Raw genomic sequence first — 19,803 nt, 5'->3', positions numbered from 1 at the left:
GGATCGTACATAGTCCCCAGTGCAGTTGTGTGCAGGTCCTCGTTTTCCGACTGCATTTCGGTGTGTGCCTGCACGCCCACTTCCACCCATTTGCTCTCTCTTTCTCTCTTGCTTGCTCTCCGGTGAATTGCACATTGTCCCTCAGCTGCCACGAACCCCCGGCCGCCCCGACCCCTCCCCGTCCACGCCCCTTTTTTATATTTCTGGCCACCGAAATAGGCTGCGTCGCTGTCGCTGTCGCTGTCGCTGCCGCCATTTTCACCAGCTTCGCCGTCCACGTTTCCATTCGCAACACCCTGCCACCCTTTCTCACCCACAAAATTTCCCAACTCCCCCCGAAAAACAGAGCCTTCCCGCCCCCTGCACTCGCGTCTTTTCCCCACGCATGTATTTTAGCCGCCGCCGTTGTTGTTTTCCCGGTCGCTGCATTGGCTGACGCTTCTCGAGCACTGCCTTTGTGCACAGTGATCCAGGAAACAACTATCCTATCAGTCCCAACAAAAATACCACTCTAACTGAATTACTCCCCAGAGTTTTCAGTGTGGCTCTACTATTGTACGGAACTCACTCACCATTGAAAAAAGTCATCTATGCTTATTAAATTATTCTTCATGATTATAGGATTATAATGAAATAAAGAAGCTTCAGAAAATACTATTGATTAATAAATATTAATTGCAATTATTTGTACTGCATTTGGTTAAGAGCAAGGGATCTCATACGCAGTGACCACTGTACCAATCCAATCGGCAGTTGCGCCATATAAAACGATTGAAACACAGCGCGACATTTCTGTTGCTGTTGCTGTTGCCACTGCTGCTGCAGCAACCTGACGTAGTTGCTGCTGCCGCTGCTGCTGTTGCTATGTGTGCCAGGCAAAAGGCCAAACGCATGTGTGGTCAGGATCCCCCAGCTGCTTCCCCGTGCTCCGCTGCGTGCGACGGAGTGCAGGACAAGGAACTCGGAGCACAGGAGTACATAGACTACATAGGGAGCGAGCGAGAACGAGGTAAAAATCGAACACACTGCTCGGGCGAGTGAATGAAACGAGCCTATGTACAAAAGGCATCCTCTGCACATGAGAAGCGGGAGTGACGTGTGTGGGTGTGGGCTTGTGTGGGGATGTGAATGTGGATGTGGATAAGGATTGGGGGCAGGTGCACGTGAGGTTGGGTGGGCCTACGCATCGGTAGCTGGACTGGTAGCCACCTCAACTGCCTCAACAGCGGCAAACGCATTGAATGCGCATCGAATCGAAGCACAACGTTGATTGTATTATATTGGCAAAGTTCAGAGCGCACCATACCAGCCCAGGCCAGCCCGCAACCCATCTGAATCACCCAGAATCACCCACCCGATTCCAGCCACCCACTGGCCATAACTCTGGTTGTCCGTCAGACATCAGTTGAGCGGCGTGCACTTAAATGCCAGTGTGCGAGTGAGTGTGGCTATCTATGTGATGTGCCCCCTCCAGGCGGGCCCACATGCAGCAAATTGAATAAACTCCCCAAATCAAATTTTTCTCCATTTTGCCGAGAGAAAGAACTTTGACTGACATGCAGAGGAGTGTGTTGGCGGTGCCTTCTGTGTGTTTCTTAGCCATTTAAAGGGTCAATGAAATGCAAAAGTCGGCATTGTTTTGGGCTCCTTTCCAACTGTGGGGCCCAACAAAACCGTTTCGCCCTCGAAGCTCAATTGTGTCATCTTTCATTTTGATGGCCAGATGGTTTTAATTTCGAAAAATATGGCCCCACATCCTTTGGATAAAAGTTGTGTTGCGCCTTTATAGACATTGTTTATGTTTGCAGAAGTCATTGGGCGACATCATTCTATTTTGGGTTGAACTTATATATTTAATATAACTTTCTTTATTTCTAATTACTATTCGATTGACTCTTATAATGGAAGATAGTCCGATCTACGGAATTATAAATCTTGATCCCTGCAATTTTAGTTTCATTTGCATTTAAAGTGTACAATAAGCAATTGGTCTATATTTCAGATGTGAATTTAACAACATACACGCCCTATAGCAAACCAGAAACCTTCTGCAGACTGAACTCCAAGCTCCTGAGTCTAAAATTCATTTTGTTTCAAACGTTTAAATATTTACTCATTTCCCCCAGATTTTGGTTGTCTGCTTGCTGTCCATGTGTGAGTTTGTTTCCTGAGTTGGCTTCACTCGGTTGAAGGTCAAATTACGAGAGTATTTTACTAACTTTTCAGTTCGCCGCCCTTTCAAAGTGAATTTAAGGCCAAACATGTTTTTTGTATATACATGAAATGGGTCAAAAGTTGTTACAGCTTTTTCACTAGTCTGGAGAATGTGTTAATTTTTGGGAGTGAGGAGGTTTTTTCAGTTTGTTGATATTGTCTGGGTGTGGTTGTGTTCTTGTTCAAAGTTTAAACCATAGCTAGCCCAAATTGTTTGTGCAGTCAACGCTCGAGAAAACTTTTCAGTTGCCTACTTTCAGGCACCTTGACCTACTCATGCAACTTTGTTTGTTATCAAAAACGTTGTTTTAATTCCTCCTTGTTGTTGTTGTTGTTGTTGCTTGTGGGGCATCCCCAGGAAAATCTTTGTCTGTGTGCGCCAGACAGAAGGATTGACCAAAAAGTTTACTTGGCATTTTGTGTGCAGAATGCGGAATGGTAATAATTTAAATGTATACAAAGGTTCAGTTTATCTGCGAGTACAGATGAATTATTGACCCCAATTTATGAGGGCTTACACTGAAATAACTTTTGAAAAGACGTAAAACTCTTGCAAAGATGATAGACTATTATTTCAGTGTCAACTATGTGTGTGTTCTTGATATAAGCTGAGAACTGTGGAGACATGTGTTTTACCTAGTTATTTGTAAAAACATAGTATGATATAAAACTGAGGAAAATCCATTAATTAATGAATGCTTGCTCAAATTTTAAAGCCTAATCATTTGGAACTTAGCATTCACTTGTTACTCTACCATTGCAATTCTAATCTGGCAGTCGCATACACATTCCCTGAAACGCAACAAGTTAGCACTCAAACTTATGCAATGACTCCTATCTTGCATATTTAATGCAAGTTATATAGAATACCAAACTAGATTTTATGCCACCCATCACTTTATACACCCACAAAAACTGACGCTCACAAGGACACCGGGGACTTGGCAGGGAGAATGGCAGGACGATGGCATTTTATATGTATTTTTCCTACTCTTCCTTTTCGTATTTGGCAAAGATAAAGTTTTGTAATAAAAATGTCTGCTGGCAGACACCGAGAAAGTCGGGGAGGTCCGGGGGAGTCATCCGGCCGGGCAGACATTCTGTCTAGCACTTTCCAGGCCGAAGTGTGTCAGCAACTTTGGCACGTCCTCGACATCGTCGTCGTCGTGAGTGTGTCCTTGCCCTTGGCCCACACACATGGAGCAATATTATATATAAAAGCAAACATACAATTTCATATATGCATATTCGTGTGTAGGAGGAATGGACTTTAGTTTTATGCAGCTTTGAATTTCACACAAGAACAAACTTTAAACTTTTGTTGACTGCCTTAAACGGATATTAATCGCTGATTTAAATGCGATGCCTTAAGTTATACTAACCTTTTAATAACTTCTTACAAAATTACCTTTTTACCCCGAAATCAATCACTTTTACAATCATTTAATTTAGGTTTATATTTTTGGTTGATTTGAAATTTCGATTTACATAATTTCACATTTAAATATACAAAGTTCACACACATTCGATGTGAATAAAAATGTATGACTTGTTGTAAATTGTGTTGTGCTTGTCAATGAGTACGATTTGTTGTCCTGTGTATTATAAATATTATTTGTGAGACACCCTTAAGACCTTATGATATTTTTAGTGCAGTATAGAACGTTGACTAAAAATAAGTTACGATTCGTTGGTATGAATGTGTTTCCTTGTGTGATGAGAGTCTACAACATGCGAGTGATATGCTTCCGATAGTTATTAAATTAAAACGATATGCACATACATGGATCACCTATCAAAAAATGCTAAAACCTTACAACTAAATGAAAGGCCCCCGAATATTAAAGATTAGCCCAAGGTCCAAAATTACGCCTTGCGTCTGATACCAATCAGGCAGAGCACGAAGAAGATGATCGTCCAGCCGGCCATGACCAGGAAACCATTGTAGACCTTCTCGTGTGTGATGCTCCAGCCCTTCTCGATCACATTTCGAGCGGAGATGGAGGGTATGGTAAAGGGTAGCACCATCACTAGGTCCTGCAGAAACTGCGGCATGCTCTCCAAGGGCCACAGAAGTCCTGCACGTATTCCAAATTAGGTTTCATTAAAAAGGAATATGGGAAAACTGGCTGGAGGACACTTACCACACAGTATAATCATGGGGTAGAATGCGCCAGTAGCCACAAAGTTTGCCTCTGTATGCGATTTGCAAAAGACGGATATGAAGAGACCTAGTGAATTACAGCATAGTTCTTAAACTGCACCTTTGGCACATTTCTTGTGTCTCAGCTTACCGAACAACATGCCACAGAATGCGGTCAGCGTTAACAACCCAATGAGCGTTGTGGTATCCCCATTGTTGTAAGTATCGAACACTAGACCAATATACATAATAACCTCGAACGACTGCAGGGCCATGATGATGAGCTGGGTTAGAAGATGGGCCCACAGCATTTCGTTGGCCGAGACACCTGCCAAAAGAGTTCGGTCCCAGATGCCGTCCATGCGCTCAGAAATGAACACTGCAGCCGTCATCAAAGTGGCCAGGAAGAACACCATGCTATGATACAATTAAGGGAATTAATAAATGGAAATCCCAAACAGTGCTGCGAAGAGGTGGTGGTACAAGTTAGCAGTTAGGGTATAGGGGTATAGGGTAATGTTGATTCAAGCAAAGATCTGATTTACTACCAACGAAGAACCAATTAATGGATTGCGGTGAATTTCGTCAGCTCATAAAATAAAAAACATAAACAAGTGAGCAGAGGTAATTGTGTGGATGTCCATTGTGTGGATGCTCTACTCACGTCATTACCACTCCTGGGGCACAGTACTGCTGGAACTCGATGTCTGTGCTGCCAAAGATTGGTTCCTGGAACTGGACGGGCAGATCTACAATGGCCGTGGATACATTGCAGTCCTTCACAACACTCCTCATGAATGTGCTGAACTTGTCACGTAGTTTTCGCTGCATGAAGTACGCCACTTGTTGATCTGCAGAACAACTCTATAGATTTAAAAGACTTCGCACGGGCACTTTCTTACCCGTCATATCGATGTGGATACTAAGCTCGGCGTGGTCGACGGCACCGTCACTGGTGTGGATGCCGTCCTCCATCACCGAGAGAATCGAATCGCTGAAGTTGTGGGCAAAGTGCAAATAGCCAACGGTTGTGGCCCGCTTTGCATCACTCAATGCATCTGCTTCACTGGCGTAGTATTTCCGCGTGGCCACGTCGTCACCCAACTCGCGGATGTATCTGCAGGATAGCTTGTTGAATAGACAGCTCTCGTTGTCGTTGTCCTTGTAGACTGTGACCAGGTTTTCGTCGAAGCACTCCCCATAGTTCTCCACTTCGCCGGAATAGACTCCTATTTCAAGGTTCGTGGGCGTCTTTCCAATGGCCAGATAAAAACACGTCAGTTGTATGATGGGAAACAGTAGCATGAAAATAATTCCCCTAAAATAATTGGTCATTAATCGTGACGACATCTTTGGATGTTGGTTGGAACTTACGAGGGCTGTCTAAAGAGTTGTACAAAGTTCTTGGTCATCAGGGCCTTTACCCTGCCCTTGGTGGTAAAGAAAATCTTTTTGCGGTTCTCGTTTAGGGGCTCCTCGAACGGGATGGGCTGTTTTTCCGGCGTGTTGGGCTCGTGTGTGTCTATTACCTCAGGTGGCAGCACAGCTGCCGGCAAGGCCTGATTCTTGTTGTGATCCATGATTTGGGCCAACTCGTCTTCGTTGCCCTGCCGCTGGCTCAGAATGAGGAAGGCGTCCTCGATCGACTGAGTTCCGAACTTGATCATAATGTTGGTAGGCGTATCCTCGGCCAATAGCACACCATTGCGCATAAGACCAATCTGAATGAGTAATTAGGGTATATATTAAGCTCCGTATTAATCACGATTTTTATTTCCACTTACGCAGTTTGCCTGTTTGGCTTCCTCTATGTAATGGGTGGTTATAATCACAGCCAATTTGCTATTCCTCGTCGTCTCCACGAGAAAGTCCCAGATCCTGAAAGATGATACAAATTAGGTTATTCTGCAGGCAGGCCAAACACTTTTTTGCACACACTTTTCACGCAGCATGGGGTCCAATCCCACGGTGGGCTCGTCCAGAATGAGGAGCTCCGGATCGTGGATCATGGCGCAGGCGAAAGACAGGCGTCGCTGCTGTCCACCGCTGCACTGCTTGATCATCTGCCTAGCTGGCGGCAGTTGGAGCAGCTCCTTCAGCAGCTTGAACTTCTCCCGGATGCGTTCGTCAGTCAGTCCGTAGATGCGGCCAAAGTAGAAGATGGTCTCCTTGACGGTCATCTCCTCGACCAGGGCGATCTCCTGGGGCATGAATCCCACCCGTGATCCTGGCACGCCGCTACCCGGCTCTCCTGGCTTGACGCCCAGCACGGCGACCTCGCCTCCATTAAGGCGCCTCTGGCCAACGATGCAGGAGAGCAGGGTTGTCTTGCCGCAGCCGGAGGCACCCAGCAATCCGTATCTGATCGTATGAGAGAAGGAGCATAGTACTTAGTTCGGTTTACCAAAAAAACTTAAATGCAACTTACATAGAACCACGCATCACGTTCATATTTAGCTGGTTAAGCACAATCTTGGGATTTGATTTGGAGCCATAGTACTTATAGCCATTCCGCACCTCAACAGCCGCCATTATGTTTTATTCTGTGGAATAATTAATATAAATAATTCAATGTTTTTCATGCTTGTGGGCGGAATGGAATTCATATAAACTATTTTTATTCGAGACATTCCTAGCATCTATAGCTACAATGCTACCCTCTTCTTTTATTTCTGGCTCCTTCACTCGGAACATCATAAATCACTTGCGTCAATAATTCGCATTTTCTTGATTTGGTTATGTATTTTATTGATTTGCCAGGCTTTATGGCATGCACGTGTCGAGGCACTCAAATCACTTGGGAGGTCCAAACTTATTTTCGGGCTGCTATTCGAGCTCTAAGTACTCGCTAATTAGCCATCTTTGCGGTTGAATGAACACGAAACCGAAATGTGTAAGTTCTAACTAACTTAACCAAGAAAAGGTTCATTGGCCTCTTGCTTGAAAATGCACATCAAGTTTCGATAACCAGCATGCGTCAGAATTAACACATTAAACTTTAAGCTTTAAACCGTCGGGCCTAGAATTTATAATACAGCTAATTATATACCACCAGTCATATTACAAAAATTAGAATATTAAAATATCTGTAGAACAAGTATCTTACTCCAAGGGTATAAGAATATCGTGTCAGCTAAATTAAAATGCAGTATTTTACACCCATACCATTGCGAGTATATGACAAACTTGTTGAGCAACACGGAACTTCTGATGAAAAGATGCAGAATCGTCTTGAATAACAATTATATACTGTAGAGAAGTATCTATATACCTAAGGTCTACCCAACGTCAGTACAAATGCATTTAGAATAAATAAACACTTTGCGAACTGGATTTAAGTTGAAAAGAAAATATGTCGTGAGAGGTTTAAGGGGCACAAAATCTGACTTGTAAATGGGAAGAGCTGACTGTTGCATGTCGAGACAAAACCTTTTAAATGTGAAATGAATCGCAAGTGGATCATGACACCTAAGTAGTCACAGATATCGTTTGCTCAAGGGAAAAGTACAAAACGACTGAATGTGTCGAATTGAAGTTATTTGTTTTCCGACCCATTAGACCTGTAAGATGTGTAAAACACTATTGTATACTATAACTAAAGTAAATCTACTTTAATTATCTAACGCTCTAACTCGAACGCTTTTGGTTATATCTTATTTGTAACATTTGCATTGAGTCGTTATGATCGTTTCTCCCGTTTGATATGCGACTAGAAATTCCTAGAAACAGAAACAAAATCATTATACTCGTATATGCATGTGACCTCGCTAATCAGACTTTGACCCACTTAGATTGCCAACTCATGATTTAGTCTCAAGCCAAAAATAAACTATTTACTTGATTGCATTTGTAACTATTTATCTCTCTTACTCATTTATTTATCTCGCCATGATATATACATAATCAACAACAAAATCAACAATAAAGTGGAGAAAAAAACTAAACAAAACCCGCCCATAAAGCGTTCGAAAGCATAACCTACAAAAGAGTAAGCATTTACCCAAAAAATAAATTGAGTAAGGTTAGTAACACACAGTCGTGGTCATAACTTTATGGCTTGTTTTCAACTTTGCTGTTTGCTTAACATTGCAAATCGTGATGCAAAGGACGACTATTTCAGCTTAATGTCGTTTAAGTTTTATGGTTTTTATGCGCATCTTTCGAGTCGAAGTGGGAAGCATGAACATATGCGGCTTAGGTTAAGTAAAATAAAAAACCATTAAACCAGTGTGACACAGTTGACAATGCACATTTGAATTTAATGAACATGTATAGTAATTTGTAGCCTTTCCACATAACTTTTTACAGTGGAAACATAGGGATTACTAGGGTTTAAAGTGGTTAACAAATCGATATTGCCGCCTTAACAATATGCACTAAATGAATACATTTCGGTACAACAATCGATATCCAAGACCGACACCTGCCATAATACAAATAAAAAAAAACCCGAAATAATTAACAAAACGAAAAAAAAAACCAAGAAGTGAGCATCAAGGTTGCCAACTGGTTAACGGACCGCCGCTGCTGACGTTGTAACTCAATTGCGAGCGGCTCCCAAAATTGGTGGCTATATTTATTGATGTTTTGCTGTTGGTAGTGTTGTTGGTGTTGCTGCCGTCTTGCCATCAGCTGCAGTCGCATTTTATTTGCCAATGTTTCGCAATGTTTGCAATTGAGCTGCCACGGCCATGAGCCGCTTAGAAAAATAGGGACGGACCCCCAAATTGCTTTCTCAGCCCCCCAGAACAGAGCCACGAGCACGAGCATGGCCAATAGAGTAGGTGTAAGTAATTATTGCCAAACACGTTGCTAAATGGCCAACAAGTTTGCTGTTACCTTGATGCGGTTTAACGGCTTATTTAGCAGGCCAACCATATCAACGGTGAGCCAGCCCCTCGGATGGCTTATTCCAGTGTTAGTGGGTATTTAGTTCGTGCAACACGTTGCAACTGCGACAAACCACTCTCCAGCCTGCTGGCCTGGCCAGCTGTCTGCTGAAACTCCTGGCAACTGCTTCCTTCTCATTTGCGGTCTTTTTCACCATTTTCTTCTTTCTCTTTCATCGTTTTTGTGGCATGGCCACTTCTTATATAATGCCACAACAATCATTTCGGTCAAACTGCAACGGCAGCGGCAGAAACAGCAACATACATATCCACAACAGCTGTCTGCCTCGGATTGCGCGCCTGTGTTTATATCATTTACCTTTCCATTGATGTAACGGTTTGCGTATCCGATTGATTCTAATTATGTGTGCTCATTATTATAAAGAGATACAACTTCCTGACTTCAAGTAAGAAAATCCAATCATTATTCTTAGAGAAAATCTAATTATGATTCAATGTTCAAGATAAATTAACTGACTTCTTGAAAAGTATTAGGTTTCTGAATGCCACTTTTTCATTTACTATCTCATTTCAATCTTTTTAAAATTCATAAATGATTAGGATGATGCATCTTGTCCAAGCATTGCTTTTGTTTGTTTATTTTTTCCCATTGAATGCACAAGTGAGTTTATGTCATTATGCTATTCATTAAGCGATTTGTCCTAGTCGTTGTGTTTTCAGTTCGTCATCAAAGATTTGTGTGTCACAGTACGCTTTAGTCGAAATCGTTTTCTGTTTTGTCATCCGATATTACTACATCTCAGAGGAAATTACTGTGCCCAAGTTATGTGCATTTTCCCTGTTGTACCTTTTTCCATAATCCCTATGTTAAATTGCTTCACCTGCTAGCATCAATTTCTTTGTGGCGCTCTAACTCCCACTTGAAACCGAAAAATAAGCAGAAATCATTGGGTCCCAAACACACCGAAGAGATAAATAAATGGATGGGGTACTGTTGCAATATTTTGCATTGCTTAACCAACCGCCGCTCGACTCAGCGTAGCTCAGTTCAGCTTTGAGTAAGCTTTTTAAACACTTGATATTTATTTTATTGCTAAACCTTTATTTGGAAAAGGCAAACAGAACGCCGGAAATATATTGATAATGTTAGCTGTCGCAGTTTTTCAACACAATATTTTTGGCTCGTGGCCTGGCCGTAGATCTTCTTATGTACACACAACGAAATTCACATACACCCGGATAAAATTCACATGTGGTCATGCTTCGAGGCAGCCCGCTCAAGTTTGTATCTTAAGTCTTTCGTTTTTCTTTGCCCATGTGTTTGTGTGAGTGGTTTTTCTCATCCGAAATCGTTATTTGGACGATAAAAAGCCCTCACTTATTATTAAAAATACTTGAATCTTTTACTTCACATTGTAGTAGCTTAAAACTGTGTTCCTTTTTACACACAAATTCTGCTTAAGTATTTCTTTTTGGTATGAAGAAATGTTTTTTTGGTTTGTTTAACCGTACCGTATAAATCGAGGGATTTTTCGCCTATCTTCTAACTGATCGGGTTACGCACGCGCGCTTTTGGTGTTGCAATTTTTTCTTTGCTTTTCGCCGATTCGACGAGTGGCTTTTTGGCTTTTTCCGCTTTTCTTTCGACGGTCTTTCACGCTCGACTGTATCGGATCGGCTGAACGTCTCCGCTTGCCACAAGTGTCGCTTGCAAGCTCCGTTTCTCGACTGAGCTGACCAAGCGGCGGATCGGGCACTCGCAAGCTCAATCCACCAAGCCGGGTGGCTTGGCTCAACTGGGCTCAACTGTGCTCTACTGGGCTGGCTCAGCTTGGCTCGGATCCGGCGCCAGTCATCGCTTCTCTTGGCTTTCGTCGATCGCAGGGCGCAACTCGCAACTCGCGACGCTGAAAATAAAAAAGATTTTATTTGTGCGGGTTTTTTGTTGTTTCCTTGGGTAACGAGTGTATGAAAAAATGAAGATAGATTGTACGAAATAAAATTATTAATGCGGCACAACGCTGCGCTTTTTCTATCTATTTGTTTTTTGTGCGGCGTCTACCTGTTAACTTCTACAAATGAGTGTGTGCGAATGTATATACCATCAACATCCTTATAAGGTGGAGAGAATAAATTCTTTATACACATATTTATAATTATCCGATGCTATCGCCGCCATGTTATTCAAAAAGGGCATTTATCTGGTACTTGGCTTTATGAATTATTCAATACTTGCTTATTCCACAACCTGTTTATCAAGAAACCAATTGATTCGTAACCAACTAATTATTCTTCGCATTTATTTGCAGGTATGTGAACATTGCTTAGAAACGTCAGGTTAATAACAATTACTATTTCACAGTAAGTTTAAAAATGCTAATTGCGCTATATAAATTGTATATTTTAGTTTTACAGCCAATAATTTAACAGAGTTTATGGACTAGATTTTTGGGTTAGGGTGGATACCCCAGTTAATAATTATTTGTAATGCCGTTTTAACTTCTTTTTCTAAAATCAAGACTGGACACATGTTGTTTCTTTTAGTTGTATATTTTCGGAATCAATTGTGAAGTCAACTTCACATTTACAAGGGGGCCACCTATGACTTTGTGAACTATGAATAAATTAAACTTCTGAACATCGTCCATAGAGTGAAAAAATTCTAAAAATAATATCTGAAATACAAGGGTCACAGCGCTTCAGCTTCCGGGTAAAAAATTAAATAATATATAAAATATTCCATGAGGAGAGCGTTAGAGTATGTCTGTTTCTCTGAGCACTTAGAGAAACATAGTTCACATTGTACACTTTGCACGAAGATCAAGCTTCCCAACTTTAATAGGGCTCATAAAGAAGATTAGGATCATTTCCGAGATCACTTTACTTCCAGACTAGCAACACTTACTTACTCACTAACAAAAAGGTAATTTACATTAAATATAATATTAAGTTAAGGTATTTATTTCCTCACTGCCAAATAAATGGTGGTAACATAGCTGATTTAATATATCAGCAGAGGGTTAACCCATTTGCCAACCATTTAACCCCAATTTGCCTTATTTCGAATTTTTGGGATGCTGCCTGGCGATTTCTTGTTTTGCCCTCTTGCACAAGCTTGCAAAAAGCTAAACGACGACGAATAGTAACAAGTATACAAATTGGTTCGAAAAATTGGCTTTGTCCATTGTCTTACTCAAGCGCAAAGTTTATGGCACTCAAAACTGGCTTGTTTGCTCACATTTCGATAGTTTTCGAACATGAAACATACGTTTCCATGCGAAACAAAAGAGGGCAAATCGAAGTTCAAGTTTCTCATCCCATATCATCTTTTATCTGGCACATGCTTCCATGCTTCGGCTTCTGCTTGTTTCAGCCATTGGCTTTTAACATATTTTTCGTGTTCAAGGCCGTGCGCTGGCGCTTTCTTTTACAATAGGCGACCTTGAAGCTGCGACTGCGACTGCGCAAGCGGCTTGGCACTCGCTCTTGGCCAGCTCGAAGTGGAAGCGGGCTGGAAGTGGAAGTGGAGGTGGAGGTGGAGGTGGTAGCTCTGGGGTTTGCACTCCGCGCTCGTGCTGACGTTTGTTATCACAGAGAGCCAGTCGGTCAACCGACGATTCAACCCACTTAGGGTTTGCTGACCACCGTCTGCGCAGTCCGCTTATTGGTCTGCTCACCTGCTCACTTGCTGTCAGCTTTCCGCTTAATCGGGCTATATATTTTAGATCGGGGCAAATGGGGACTTGTGAAAAAAGTGGCAAACTTTTATCAACCAGCAATTTGTTGTGCAATGGGCAACTAAACCGTCCTTCCTCCGGCAGCTGAATCATTTGGAAATTCCAGTGATGCATTATCGACAAACTAAACTATTGATTATAGGGCTTAAAATGAGGATTAGTTTTATTATTAAGATTAATATTATTTTTTTTTAATTTAATGATTCTTAATGAATTAATTATATTATTTATTTTTCATTTATGCTAAAAATAAAAAAAAAAAAAAAAAGAAAAAAAAGAATAATAAGATTAAAAAAAAAAAATAAAAAAAAAAAAAAAAAAATCGATATAAAATGGAAAATATGCAATACTAATTGACTAATCGAGCCGTGCGGTATAGAATCATATTTAAATGTATGACAGATATTTATGTCATAAATCATGTAATGAATAATCATGTTTTATGCAATTAAATTATATAAAAAAAAATATAAATATTTAATGCGGATAAATCAACTAGACTATTGGAGTTGTTTAATTGTATAGGATTATTTTGCGGAGGTTGAGGTATAAAAAAAGTTAAATGTAAAGAACTGAACGGTTAGGAGAACTAGGCAGATCGCAAATATATATTTTATATCATCAATCAGTTAGATAAAATATTACATTTTACCGTACGAGTAACGGATGTAATTACATTATCTGATGAGACAGCATATTTAATAAAAATGTGTGAATATTCTATTCGTGCATTGAATTTTAATAAAAGTCCACACCACTAACCTTTTTTTGTAAGGAAATAGAATTTTCCATTATTTTTTGTTTTTAAATTTTTTGTAGCCCTTTATAAAGTGTCGTGTAGAGCAATCGATAACAACAATAATTCAGTTACAGCGCATTCTCCTAGATTATCTGACACGTTGTCCGTAATTGCGATATCATTCGGTTATAACAATAATTAGCCTACAATTAAAACGTTGCTAAATATTCAACAACAATATTACATGTGTATATGGTTATTAAGAGGTATTTGTTTTGACTATAGGGATATTAGTTTGCAAGTAAGTTCAGTTATGCTGGTAAACTCACGAGAAGACGCGGTTATGTTACATTTTCAGCAGATATCAATTAAGTTACTCAAATATGCATTTTTTTTTTCCGTGTATATTTATTGTGTAAACATACAAATTATACCAGTCTGGCAACCCGTTCATGCAAATTAAACTTTATTTAATTTTCGAGTTGGAGCTTTCGAGCAGAGCCGACCTGAAAAGCTTTTATAAAAACTCTCTTGGGAGAATTAAATCAGTGCAAAATATTTTTTAATATTTTTATAAATTAAGGTTATTTAATTACCTTGTGTATAAAAAAATTTTTGTTATCATGAAAATCTTTTTTAATGAAGTTGCATTAGCAAACTTGCTTTGTTGAGCTCAGCAATAATGTTGCTTACGTACTGCAAAATGTTGCTGAAATAAAAATGTAAACTTCACCTAGCAACACCCCATTAGTCTCAATTAGTTTAAAGGGAATGAATCTGAGATATTTTTATTGACACCGTAAGCAGAAGTGAGTAACTGCAGCTGGGTTACTATTAGTATACAGCATAACTGGATTACAGTATTATTAAAAGAATCTAACTCAGAATGTCAAGTGTTCTGTTGAGATCTTTGAACCCCACATAAATTATACCTCTAATCAATAAGCGATTAAATGTGATCGGTGTCTAGAAGGGCAGCAATTTATAAAAATTGACACATTATAAAATTCCACATCTCCCGAGCTAATTGATTTCGCTTTACTAACCAGACAAGTTAATTTTGCATTTATTCCTTGTTTAATTACTCTGGTCAATGTAGTGAATACATTGTATTATTTATAGAAAGTAATTGAATATGATTACTTTTGAAACGATGTCTCTTGGCTTAAAAACAGATGTACGTTCAATAACAGGCAAAAGAAGTTTTGGTTACTTAATTTTTCAAAAACTTGTGTTTTAGGCTTCCTTAACTCTCATATGTGTAGATGTTATTGTTATTACTTTCAAAGGCTTGCACTTTAAAGGGCTAACAGTTTGCTTAGTTTTTTCCCGGTTCAAAGGTTGCCATTGACTATGAGCTTCATAATGGAATCTAGCGGGTTCGTTTCGATACTTACTCTTCTAAATCTAGAGCAAGGGACAGATAGTGAGTTCAAAGTGTTTAGGGCTCAATCCCGTTACCAAAAGAGGGGCCGCTTCTGCCAACCCGTTAAGGAAAGGGTGCGGGGGGCCAAGCGGAAACCGGAACAGCAGAGTAAAATTCCATCACGTTCAGGCCCCTTGCTGATGCCGCAGGCTGTGTTTACAGCCTTCAGATGACACGCCTCGAAAACAAGACCCAGCGTGAGTCAAGTTGTGAGAGCCGCACAATATATTTATAGATCACTTTACTTAATAATATTTTATATAAATTGTCTTGGTTGCTTGCTGGGCAATAACCGATATCAAGTTCGACAAAACGGATATGTTTTCGCATAGCACTCAAGTCTCAAGACTCTTTTCGCGAGATCCAAACAAACAATTAGCTATTAAGATTTGAAGCATTTCGAGCAACAATTACATTACCAACTTACTTAAGCTTAATGTGCAAATATTTTGAAGCTCTTTGCTTGTGTTTTCCTTGTTCGAAATGCATGAATGGGGAGTTGAAGATCTAAGGCAGATAAGATTCAATTTTAGGCAGAGACGGGTAAAATGTAATTTTTTAACGTCTTAAGATAAATTAAATTAAAATTATATACTATAAAGTTTAATTACTATTGCCAGGTATACATGTGTCCATTGTTCTTAAAAACCAACTTCATTCTTTGTGCCGGTAACTATTTAATTACCATCTTTATATCACTGAAAAACATTAAGTATTGACAGACGGAAGAGTAAAAGAAAAACGTTAAATTGACGAATAATTCTTTAGAGGAATCACCACATTAAAATATTATTTTAATTGGCCGTAACAAACAAAATTTCCCCCGACTTTTTAACTCAATGACCTGATTTTAAAATTTTTGGTCGGATAGGGTGATTTTTGGGCTCACCTTAAGATCCCAAGCTCAAAGTCTACGCCCCTGTCTCTATAGCTTCAAATTAATTATATTTATTGTTTCATTTTTTCTGAACACAAACAAATGTGCGTTTTCTCGGCGTGTTTTGGTAGCATCCATGTTTTGCCACAAGGTAATTATTTTGTACACTAAACAGTACAGTATTTTGTTTAGGGCATTTCGTTGCTGTTGATGTTGCTGTTGGTGTTGCTGCTGCTTTTGAACCGCAGGGCACTTTGTGTGTATTTTTTCGAGCTGAAACCAGAGGCTGGTGCTGCTATCAGGCCGCTCTGTCATTTTTATGATTGTTAATGTCTCGGTCAACGCTTTTAAGTCAAGTTCTGAGCCCCGTCCCAATCCCTTCCCCATCCTCTGCGATCGTGTGTGGCTTGTTGTTGGCTTTAATGGAAAGAAATGAGTTTGAGAGCCAGCGGACGAGGCGGACGGAGCGAACGGAGTTGCGAGGAGGGGATTCGGCCTGTGAATTCATATAGTTTGTGGCGGGCATTAAAAACGATCGACACATTTGCCTGTCGGATGAGAACGCGTTCAGAAGTTCATCGGGTGTGAGCTTGCGTGAGCTTGCTAAAGTAATTCCGAATGGATAAGAACTCAGACTGAACCTCTTGAATTTCGACCAAAAAATCATCAGAAATGTCTTACTTTACCTATGCATTGTGTCTGTGCTCGTTGTTCATATTGTTCACGCCTCTTGTATCCGCAAATCGTCGCATTCGGCGACAAAATCGATCCGATCGCCTGCTGGCTGACATCGGAGTACGTGCCCAGTCCTACGATCCCCGTGCGCCGGAAAATGGCATTCAGCAGTACACCGACATCGACCAGGATCTGCGCCACATATTCCTTAACACCAGGCAGACCACGCTGAGATGGGCCCTCAACAACATCGAGGCGCTGAGCAGTCGCGGTCGACGCGAGGGAAAGCTCCAGTCTCCGGTGTCCAAGAAGGTGCCCTTCCGGTGTCCCACGAACAACACACGGTCCCCGAGTCCGCCCACTTCCATAGAACACCTCAGGCCGGGTGACATCGATATCATTGCTGCCTTCGGCGACTCCCTGTCCGCAGGCAACGGAATTCTGTCCAATAATGCCATCGACATGATCAACGAGTTTCGCGGCCTGACCTTCTCCGGCGGTGGACTTGCCAATTGGCGAAGGTTCGTGACGCTGCCGAACATCCTGAAGATCTTCAATCCCAAGCTGTACGGCTTCGCGGTGAGCAACAGCCTGGTGATCAACCACCGATCCTCGCGACTGAACATCGCCGAGCCGATGATCATGTCGCGGGATCTGCCCTTCCAGGCTCGCGTGCTCATCGATCTGCTGCGACGCGATCGCCATGTGGACATGAAGCGGCACTGGAAGCTGCTGACTGTGTATGTGGGAAACAACGACATCTGCTCCGACCTGTGCCACTGGGACACTCCGCAGAGCTTCCTCGACCAGCACGCCCGCGATCTCCGCCAGGCATTCCGCCTCCTGCGCGACCATGTGCCGCGCCTGCTGATCAACCTGATTGTGGTGCCAAACATACCGCTGGTGCTGAGCACCATGACCCAGGTGCCGCTGCAGTGCTTCGTGGTGCACCGTGTGGGATGCCACTGCCTGATCAACGACCGCCTCAATCGCACCGAGTTCAATGAGCGCATGGACACCCTGACCCGTTGGCAGCAGCTGGACATGGAGATCGCCCGGCTGCCCGAGTTTCATCGCCAGGACTTTGCCATCGTTGCGCATCCAATGCTGACCAAACTAACTGCTCCCGTACTGCCCGATGGGAACACGGACTGGCGGTTCTTCTCCCACGACTGCTTCCACTTCAGCCAGCGCGGCCACGCGATCATCTCGAACCTGTTGTGGAACAGCATGCTCCTGCCGGACGAACAGAAGCCGCGACCTTCGGTGGTGCCCGAGCTGTTCGAGCGGGTCGTTTGCCCCACTGCGGAGCAGCCCTACTTTGTGGTCAGGCCAAGTTGAGGGTCTCCCAAGATCGGGAACGGGTTAAGTTACTTGGTTAAGCTGTCTGGTGACCCTTTTCTTGGCGGTACCGCAGTCTGGTGTGCACAGAGAAAAATTGCTTTTTATTCGCATATCAAATTTAGTTGTCTAAGCACAAGGAGCATCTTTCGTACGCAAATCACTTGTTTGCGTGAAAATGTTGGTCTCTAAAGTATTCATAATAAATTATTATTATTTATAACCATAATATACAAACCCTGCCACTTCCACTTCCGCAAATCGTATGCGGAATGCATTGGATTGTGCAAAGGCAACTATTAGGATTTTGTTCCAAACTTAATAATATTTGATCCTCGACCTTAGCAAATAAATATAAATATATTTGTTAAGCTGTCAGAAGCCCATAAAGATTATTTAATGTATTTCATTTAGCCGACAAAGGTGTTTACCTTCTGTTTGCGTTCAGTATCCACAACTCTTTCTTTATACTTTTTACCCAAGCCCCATCTCCATTTCAATTAAAGTATTATGCTATTTTTAATTTATATTTTTAATTAATTAAAAACACATCCCCATCCGGAATAAAAATTCATTAAAACATTTCTTGCTTATGCGGCAGAAAAAATGCCCCCGCTTACAGTGAACACCATACTTGATGTTCCCCTCTCGTTTTTCACAAGGCGTGACAACGTCGCCTGCTCATTACCTTCCGCCTCCCAGTCGCAGTCCTGCCACGCCCACTTTTCCCCAAAAGCAGAAATTAAAATATAAAATATAAATAACAGCAAAAATAATGTTGCACTTGAGTTGGTCGACTACGGGATACCGCGTGATTTCTGACCTGTCGAACAATAAATTTAATCTTATTATTTGTACTTGTATTGTTATTAAAACTAAATATTTCCCAAAAGTTTGGCTACGAAAAAAATGGGCTGTCATGAAAAGTAAAAAAGCCTGCAGTCCTTTAGAAACTCTTAAAATGTGGGTAAAAAAAATGACAGACAGGCAAATATGTCTGAATAGTCTGCTTTTTCATTCACATCATAACAGAGTACACTTCATTAGGATAGAAATGCTGCATTCTCGATGATTTACATTTTTGAATATGTGTAATATGCCTTTTGAATGGCGAGTTGAGGGGTATAACAAAGCATCGCAAGCATTTCTCGCTTATGCAGCGGCAGGACCACCTGCAAACCGGACAGTTGCCAATGGGCGGATACCAACCCCAAAAAAATCTGATTCCGGGCACAAATGGAAAAAATGAAATTGAAAATGAGTACACACAACACATACACATACGTATGCACGCCCACTGCAAACAAAGTTGCCGGTGGGAGGGGCGTGGAACCATAATAACAACAAGACTGTGGAAAAAATTGCGACTGGGGCGTTGATACGGTAGACAGGGGGATGGAGTGGGGGCTGTAAAAATTATATTAAAAATGCAGTGTCCGAAAAGGGCGTAGTACAACCATACACACATGCAAACACTCACACACTCGCGACCAGCAGAAAGGAAAAAAAAGCCACACGTGGCTGCAAAAAAGTAATAATAAAACTGAAGTTTTTCTGGGCTGGGCCTGTTCCTCCAGTTCCTCCATAGCGCTGATGATATATACACCTCTGCATGTGTGGTGTTCCCACATGTGCACGAACATTCGAGTATTATTTACATATTTAAATATTTTTGGAACCCAAAAAACAGCACGAACAGCAGCACAAACTGTCCTTTATTTTGCGGCCGAAAAAGTGGAATGCAATGTAAACAGCCCAAATGAGTTTGCAAATAGAAAAATCCAAACTTTTGCCAGCACTG

At 41.4% G+C, this 19,803-nt stretch overlaps 3 protein-coding genes across 3 annotated transcripts in view; 2 read left to right on the top strand and 1 right to left on the bottom strand.

Annotated features, from left to right (window-relative positions):
- The window catches only part of LOC120458302 (neuroguidin), a 36,656-nt gene that overhangs the window by 5,840 nt on the left and 11,013 nt on the right, over positions 1–19,803 (top strand). The window lies entirely within an intron of this gene.
- Positions 3,644–10,958, bottom strand: LOC120458283 (ABC transporter G family member 20). The gene is made up of 10 exons (XM_039645884.2): positions 10,720–10,958; positions 6,786–6,900; positions 6,296–6,718; positions 6,142–6,235; positions 5,732–6,078; positions 5,260–5,675; positions 5,022–5,208; positions 4,509–4,774; positions 4,359–4,445; positions 3,644–4,292 (listed from the first exon to the last, which is right to left on the bottom strand). Exons 2-10 carry the CDS (start codon positions 6,887–6,889, stop codon positions 4,081–4,083), a joined length of 2,136 nt encoding a protein of 711 aa, XP_039501818.2. The 5' UTR covers positions 6,890–6,900; positions 10,720–10,958; the 3' UTR covers positions 3,644–4,080.
- On the top strand, positions 16,525–18,397 carry LOC120458292 (phospholipase B1, membrane-associated). Its single transcript, XM_039645894.2, has one exon. The coding sequence runs from the start codon at positions 16,659–16,661 to the stop codon at positions 18,000–18,002; it is 1,344 nt and encodes a 447-aa protein (XP_039501828.2). The 5' UTR covers positions 16,525–16,658; the 3' UTR covers positions 18,003–18,397.

This window comes from Drosophila santomea, chromosome 2L (genome assembly GCF_016746245.2).
Source record: "Drosophila santomea strain STO CAGO 1482 chromosome 2L, Prin_Dsan_1.1, whole genome shotgun sequence".
Lineage (NCBI taxonomy): Eukaryota > Metazoa > Arthropoda > Insecta > Diptera > Drosophilidae > Drosophila > Drosophila santomea.
This window is presented reverse-complemented; position numbering and strand designations above follow the sequence as displayed.

What these genes read in the sequence shown, in the direction of transcription:
- LOC120458283 (XM_039645884.2), bottom strand. Translation starts at nt 6,889, where the DNA reads ATGGCGGCTGTTGAGGTGCGGAATGGCTATAAGTACTATGGCTCCAAA. An exon ending in AACGTGATGCGTGGTTCTAT is followed by an intron (nt 6,719 to 6,785) that starts GTAAGTTGCATT and finishes TCATACGATCAG; the next exon opens with ATACGGATTGCTGGGTGCCT. An exon ending in GACCCCATGCTGCGTGAAAA is followed by an intron (nt 6,236 to 6,295) that starts GTGTGTGCAAAA and finishes ATCATCTTTCAG; the next exon opens with GATCTGGGACTTTCTCGTGG.
- LOC120458292 (XM_039645894.2), top strand. Translation starts at nt 16,659, where the DNA reads ATGTCTTACTTTACCTATGCATTGTGTCTGTGCTCGTTGTTCATATTG.